Source organism: Poeciliopsis prolifica, unplaced genomic scaffold (assembly GCF_027474105.1).
Source record: "Poeciliopsis prolifica strain line A6 unplaced genomic scaffold, Auburn_PproV2 SCAFFOLD079, whole genome shotgun sequence".
NCBI lineage: Eukaryota > Metazoa > Chordata > Actinopteri > Cyprinodontiformes > Poeciliidae > Poeciliopsis > Poeciliopsis prolifica.
The window spans coordinates 7,501-15,000 of NW_026562454.1; the positions used below are offsets into that span (position 1 = coordinate 7,501).

Sequence of the window (7,500 nt, forward strand, 5' to 3'; positions counted from 1 at the left end):
AATTCTGGATGTTCCTTTCATTCTGTAATTTGGAAAATTACTGTAATGTATTTTGTGAGACTATGAGATACAGAGTTTTGTCCCAAATTAATCAACAATGTGAGAAATGCCAGAAAAGTAGCAGGTTCTATCATATTGTTGTTGTTATTATTATTATTATTATTATTATTATTATTATTATTATTATTATTATTATTATTATTATTATTATTATGTGTCTATGTTTCAGAATGACATTTTATTTCTGTTGGTCATTATTTTATGTGACCAACTCAGATTGTTGTCGTTGTTCTTCAAAAACAAGATTTATACTTTATTCAGATTAATAATAAAAATAAAAAAATTCACATTTAGATTCGCATTATTTAGATGACATAAAGTTCCAACTCTAGTTATTTCCCACTTTATTTAATAAAAAAATAAAGTATTTTTGAATTTCTGTTTTGTTTAAACGCAAATACAGAATTTTATTTTGAAACCCCAATCCGGAAGTGGCCGTAGTTAACACAGGCAATTGACGCCATGCTCCACTAGGTGGAGCGCAGCGGCAGAGAGCCGTTAAGAAATGTTGGGCAGCCGGGAAGCAGGCGCCGCTGGCGGACAGGAAGCGGCCCCCGGGCCGGTGGGCCCCCCGGGGCCTCCTCACCCGGAGCCCCGCGGGCAGGACAGGACCCCCGTGCGGGCAGGGCGGCGTGTCGGCGGGCTGGTCAGCTGGAGGCAGCATCCGGTCAGGACGTCAGCCCTGTTTGCTGCAGCCAACGCGGTGATGTGGTAGGCATCGTGACGCAGGGAGATCCGAGACAAACAACAGCACGACTTTAGACCAAATTTAAAATATAAACCTGATCTTTATATTTATTATAAACTTGGTTTGAACAGTTTTTATTCAGAGTAAATAATCCCCAGTCTAATTTAAATAAAGTATAGTATTCTGTAAATATTTTAAAGGAGTTCAAACGTTGATATTTTAATAAATTAATTTAATTTTAAAGTTTTTTGCGCTATCATGATGTCTGGTTGTAATAAATACTTAATAAAACTTTAAAAAAGTTGAGAAATGTAGTTTAATTAGTTCAGCTCTAAGTGAGAGCAAGGATCAAACATTTCATATTATTATTACTTTACTCATTGATTATTCTGAAAATCAAGACTTCAATCTGATCAAATATGCTGACATTTCCCATTTCATTTACTTAAGCTTACTTTTATACAATATTACAAATATATAACATTTATAAATAAAATCTAATCATTCAATCTCTTTGAAATAAGAAATTAAACAATTAATTTCCTAAAATTCAAAATTCACTAACAGCATTTCTTCAGTGAACAGTTAATTATTTCTAACAAACGATGCATCTGCAGCTGGTCATTACGGTTTAAGTCTGGTGATTCATTTTTTAGTAATTGGATGCAAAAGGTATCTGACAGGAGTTTTGTTTTTTTCCAGAATTTGAACCTGCAGGTCAAACTAAGACTATGCTACTTTCTGAGTATAAGTTATTTAAGAACAAAGAATTTTCATCTTAAATGCAAAATGTAGGTTTTCTTTCTTACAACTTTCGATCACTTACTGTTTTATTCTTTCAGAAAATAAACATATTTAAATTCTGTACACTCCAGTTAATGATTAATTAATTTCTAAATTAGCTGATAATTACTTAAATAATTGATTAATCAGATCAATAATTTCAGTCCTAATCTAACTGACATATTTTCTTTTCCACAATCTGTAAAATTGTATTTATTAGAGAAAACTGAATGTGGTTATTGGTTGTTTCCAAATGTCTTTACATTTGCTTAAAAAGAACATAAATTTTGCACAAGTAGAAAAAATATAATTTAGTTTACTGTTAATTGATCAGACATAGAAACTATAAAGTACTATACCAGATTAAATAGTGTTACAAAAGTAACTGTTATTTGACTGAAAAAATATTGTACAGGTATAAATATTCTACAGAATATTAGCATTATCGCTTCTTTTTGCTCCTTTTTGAACAATAAAAACACTTTAAATGAGTTTATTGTGACTCTTTATTAAACCTAATTGTCTCGTTTGAGCTGAAACTTTGCTTTGTGTCTCTGCAGGTTTGTTGCCTTCAGCTCTTTTCGGATCTACAGCCTTATTTCCATCCTGTTGGTTCTGTTGGTCGTCACGATAACCGCCAGAGATGCTGTTTGGACCAGAACCAAAGGTTTATTTCTTCCGTCGATTGCCTGCACACTTACACTTCATTATTGTTCTATCTTTTGAGACATTAAAAGACTCAAAAAGGTTGTTTCAGAAAAAAGATTAAAAAGATTAAAAAGGGTGTTTCAGAAAAATCATACATAAATTAAGCCAAAACTGAACACAAATGTTTTTAATTTAAGACTTTTTCAGAGTTTCCTGGTCTGTAAATCTGTTCTAAATCTTCAGCTCTGCCTGGTTCAAATTCAGGAAGATAAATCTCCTGTTGAGCATCTTTTGCTGCAGCTGTATTTTAGAAAATAAAATGTTCATTTTCTTATTTAAAAAAATTAATTTAATTATTAGTGTATGTCAACTATGTACTTAATATTCTAAAAATATTTATTAATTTTAATGTCTCAAAACAAGTTTCCATGCTGACATTATTCATATTCTGTGTCAATTTATTCTAGGAAATAATTCAGTTTCAGACATTTATATTACTTGGTCCAGTAATTGGGCCGGTTTTGGACGGGATTATGTCTCAGTTTGTTTTTAAAGGTGAAAAGTTTAAATGAATCATTCTGAACTCATTTTCTCTGGTTAGATGTTTCATCTCCAGTCAGGTCCAAACACAGGATCCTCCACTGTTTGATGATTTCATCCAAAGTTTCCTCATTTTTATCCTGATGAGTAACAGTGAGGCACTGAAACCTGTGGAGTCTAATGCTCTCGTCTTAGCAGAAGGAAAAAATGACTTCTGCATTTAGTTCAGATATAAGAGCTAAAAGTCTGTAGCTTCTTAACAGATTACCTGGTTAAATGTGTTTTAGGTTGATTTTCTCATCATGTTACTTTTATTGTTTTTGGTCATTTTTCCTTTAGGTGTCACTGATGAAAAACAACATTGATGTATTTTAGGTAGTTAGATTGTAAAGTGCCATTTGGGTTCAGAGCTGAATGTAAATTCTGATTTTTCCTCCCACAGGAGCTCATGTGTGGCGCAGCTTGACCAGCAGGTAAGACAGGATTCAACCTCCGGACAAAGAGCAGGAAGAGTCAAAAATACAGTCAGACTTTTGTACATTTTGATCGGCTCAGAAAAAACCCAAATGTGTCACTAAAATACTCGTATTAAATATAAATGCATACTGAAGGTCAATGCCTGGTTCTTCAGTGAAACAGATCCAAACACCTTGATTGAAACATAAAGCTGATCATGTTGACATCACATGAAGGAAGGTCTAACTGGATGAATGTGACTCCAAATTGGAATTACGTGATCCGGTAGATGGAAGACGTGTAACTGCTGGACGGACAGAAACTCGACTGCAGGGAGAATTGAGTTAGTTTCCTTCAGCTGGATCAGGACACAGAGTGCAGAAAGCAAACTCGTTTTGTTGTTTCCATGTGTGAATATAATAACCTGGAGGAGGTAAAAACTCCATCATGCAAAGCTGTTGCAGTTTGAAGGAAGGCCAGCCTGACCTGCTTTGTTTCAGCAGCTGAGGCAAATACTCCGCACTAATCAGTAGCCACCAAGCTAATGTGTATCATCACAGCAGCCCCGCATTGAACTGTCCAGATTGGCCAATAAAAGCTATGAAAGGCAGAAGATAAAGATGTTTTTGGATAGAATCAGGAGGAATCAACGTTTTCAAGTTTCTTCAGCGGGATTCATTAGAGAATCCTGCTGGTTTTTAGCAACTTTTCAGTCGATCCTCTTCAGAGTTTCATTCTGTCCCTGTTCTGCTGCTGAGTTTACTGCTCTTTCATTACATTGTGTTCATAACTTGAAAAGTTCACACATTTACATCCAAATATTGAGCAGGACAGAAAAGTTTCATTGTGATTTTAAATTACAGAACAGAATATATTTCTAAAGATAAAAGTTAGGGCTGCATGGTGACCTGCAAAAACACAAAATGAAGCATTTTTGTTTTGTTTCTAGTGTAAATATTAGAGTGCATGGATTCAACTGCCAGACTTTTTCACATGGGAGAAATGTCTCCCATAGGAACTAGTTCTGTTTCACATTGATATGAATTCATTTTTGATTAAAACAAACTCTAAAAAGTTAAAAACTTATTTCTTAGTTTTATTTTATTTGAAGTCTACTTAGAAACTAACTGAATATAGTTGGTAAGATTCTGTGTTTTGCAGCGGTGCTCTATTGCCTTTGCAGAAAAAAACCTTTGAGTTCAAATCCTGGCCTTTGCCTTTCTGTGTGGAGTTTGGTTGTGTGTCTCTGTTCCCCTGTGAGGGGTCAGTGACCTCTGACCTCTTCCAATGGCTTCCAGTTCCCCCTGTGACCCTGTGAGGACAAGCAGGTAGAGGCTGAATGGATAAATGTTGAAAAGCTGGTTTCAAAGAGTTTCAATCCCCAGAGCCTTCAGCTTCGTTCTGTACCATTTTAAAAATCCAATATTATTTTCTCACAAACTGTTTGTACTGAAGGTCAGAGCAGTTTCACAATCTGCAGCAGGTTTAGTTTTATAGAAGCTTCAGATCTGGCATCAGTTTGTGCTTTTATTAGATCTTTCTGAAATCTAATAGATCAATAAATAAGAGTTAATATGATCAAAACGTAACCAGTTTATTTACTTAACCTAGAGGAAGTGTGGTCCTGCATGTGATTCAGGCTAAATAAATGTTTAATTAGCTCAATGATGCTGGCTGCAAATTTGATTGATTTGGATTTGATTTCATTGATTTAATGTTTTTAAACTTCCTGCAGAGTTTTTATGAAAAAATGTAACACTGTTGGTTTCAGCTTCTATGTTAAAATTCAGCGACTTTAGAGTTTGTGCAGTTAAAGACTTAATGATTGTCTAATGAGACATAAATCAAAACATGAAAAATCTGAGTAATAAACTGAGTAAAAATGACTGTTAAAGTGTTGAATTGATCACATTTTTATTAATTTCTTCTGTTCTACTCAGCTTATGATTACTATTATTAACAGCTCACTTGTTACTCCAGAGCATTTTGAGGTAAATAGGATTTAATATACTTTTATTTCTGTTTTTACATCAGACTTGCAGAAAATAACCTGAGTTCTTGTTTATGAAGAAAGCAAGCTTTGGTTTGTGTGAGAAAATGTCTGACAGGTTAAAGCTTTTCCTCTGCCTTCCAGATTGTGAAATTATTGAAGATTCTATCAGAGGTTTTCTTCTGTTGATGTCCAGACTCATGTACCTCCTGGGGGTCGTATTGTTATTGGCTTGTTGTTCAGCACTGTGACTGTTGCTGAGGGTCCCAGGCTGCTCTCCGGTGGATCGGCGTCCGGTGTCCACAGCTGGCTGCTGGCTGCTGGCTGCTGGCTGCTGGCTGGGATTCAGCAGAGGTGCCAGGGATTAGAGGGCGCCAGCCTGGATGCAACGCATCAGCGTTGTGTAACAGGTTTGGGTCAAGGATGATCCGGGTTGTTCTTGTCAGGCGATAAAAACAACATGGATGCTGCTTTACAAAGACTGAAGTTGATCAGGTTGACATGGAGACGGCTCTGTCACGGGGAGCCCATCTGAACGAGCGCCACCCATCGTAGTGCCGTCTCTATGTCAGTGTGACATTTGGCCAGCAGGATGGGATTGTGCCGCCGCCACCTGCTGCTGTCGCTCCCTGTTGCATTGTGGGTAACTCTACTGGAGGCTTACAGCAAGTTCAGGAGATTAGCTGCTGACCCGAAATGCAAGCTGACAGCTGCAGGACCGGAGCCATCTCTCTGTCTACGTACCTTTACATGTGTGTGTGGAAAAGCAAAAACCTGCTGGGGAAATTGACCTTATTTGGCTGCATTGATGCTAATAATGCTGCCCAGCCTTCGACATGCAACACTTATTAAACAAACAGGTGAATATTTTAATGTTTAATATGCAAACCTATTGTTGCAGATTCTGAACTAGCAGATAAAAACTGTGATTTGATTATAATGCGGTAATACTTTGATTTAATTCACTGTTAAAGTAAAACTGGAGATAAAACACAAATTTAGTCCAAGTTCTGTGCCAACGCAAACCATAAGAAATTGATTTAATTGTTCTTAAGTGCAGGGGACACAGCAGGGGCCCGGACCTGTTCTTTAGGGGCCGTGGCCCCTGATGGTCCCTGTCTAGAACCGCCCATGGTTTTTGTTTTTCAGCTCATTCCTTTGTGTTCAGTTTTCTTTGTGTGGGATTTCTTTAGATCTTTATTTCCTCCTCAGCTCATGTTCAGGCACATATTGGCCGATTAAAAACTAAAATTTTATGTCAACAATATAAATATTAAATAGAATATTTTCTAAAAGAAATGTTATACTGTTGGGCGATATTCCCATACATTAATTTCATGCAGTGATCTATAGAAACTGCTAAAAACCAAGACAAACTCGACTTCCTGCTTCAGAGAAAAGCTGTAAGAATCGTTATACAGCCCATGAAATATTTATAACATTTCATACTTTAAAAATTTATGTTTATAGGTTTAGCTAAAATTCCTCATTTTTTGAAAAAATATACAGGAAAGATGCTGCTGTTTTGAATGTATTTATTTAAGAATTAGTAAAGCAAAAGCAGAGGCTGCAGCAGCAGCTGCAGCAGCTGCAGCAGCAGGTGAATGAACACAACAGAAGATAAAAAAAACTCCAAGTGAAAACAGAAAACAAATCAGTTCTCATAGCAGAAAACGACACAAAGACCTAACATGACAGCAGGAGTGAAAACTGTGACAGGTAGGGGCGGTAGAGAGTCTTTCAGAAATCTTGGTCCATTGTGAAGTAATAGTTTATTTAAAGCAAGAGTAAAATATCAAACTGCCCTTAAAACATTAGGATCTTATTTTAAAGAGAACCACGATTAGTTATAAGAAATAGACCTTTTTTGGAAAATATTTATCTCAATATAGAAATAAAACTATAGGTTATTAAGTTTTTTTAAAATGGCAAAAATTTTACCAAATTATGAGTTTTGGGGTATCACAAACAGCATTTTTTTTAGGTAATATAAAAATGACATTGCAGCTGCGCTCACCTCAGCTTCAGCACTGTAATGTTTTAGCAGGAGTTGTTACGTTTCTCAGTATTGCGCTGGGAGTCCCTCTGGCCTGTAGCGGTTCGGATCGCCGCCGCTTCGTCCCCAGCGATTTGCCGCCTGATCGGCAGCTTCGTCTTCAGGACCTGGCCCGACATTCCCTGCATCAGCTCTCTGAGCTCACTGGACAGGAAAACCCACAACATCACTATTCAGAAACAAACTTAAAAAAATGAAACAAACTGATCTGTAAACAGAGCGTCTATGTTTTGTTCAGACAGAGGCTTAATTAGCAGCATGAACAACCACAAAACTATT

The 7,500-nt window shown here is 36.4% G+C and overlaps 1 protein-coding gene and 1 pseudogene across 1 annotated transcript in view; one reads left to right on the top strand and one right to left on the bottom strand.

Moving 5' to 3' along the window:
* The first annotated feature begins 541 nt into the window (after positions 1-541).
* LOC129352696 (reticulophagy regulator 1-like) overlaps positions 542-7,500 on the top strand; it is a 15,884-nt gene continuing 8,925 nt past the window's right edge. The window contains 3 exon segments of the mRNA XM_055021810.1: positions 542-771; positions 2,092-2,198; positions 3,162-3,192. Of these exon segments, the coding sequence (XP_054877785.1) occupies positions 566-771; positions 2,092-2,198; positions 3,162-3,192 (344 nt within the window). The 5' untranslated portion in view covers positions 542-565.
* Positions 6,684-7,500, bottom strand: part of LOC129352721 (serum amyloid A-5 protein-like) — a 2,191-nt pseudogene continuing 1,374 nt past the window's right edge.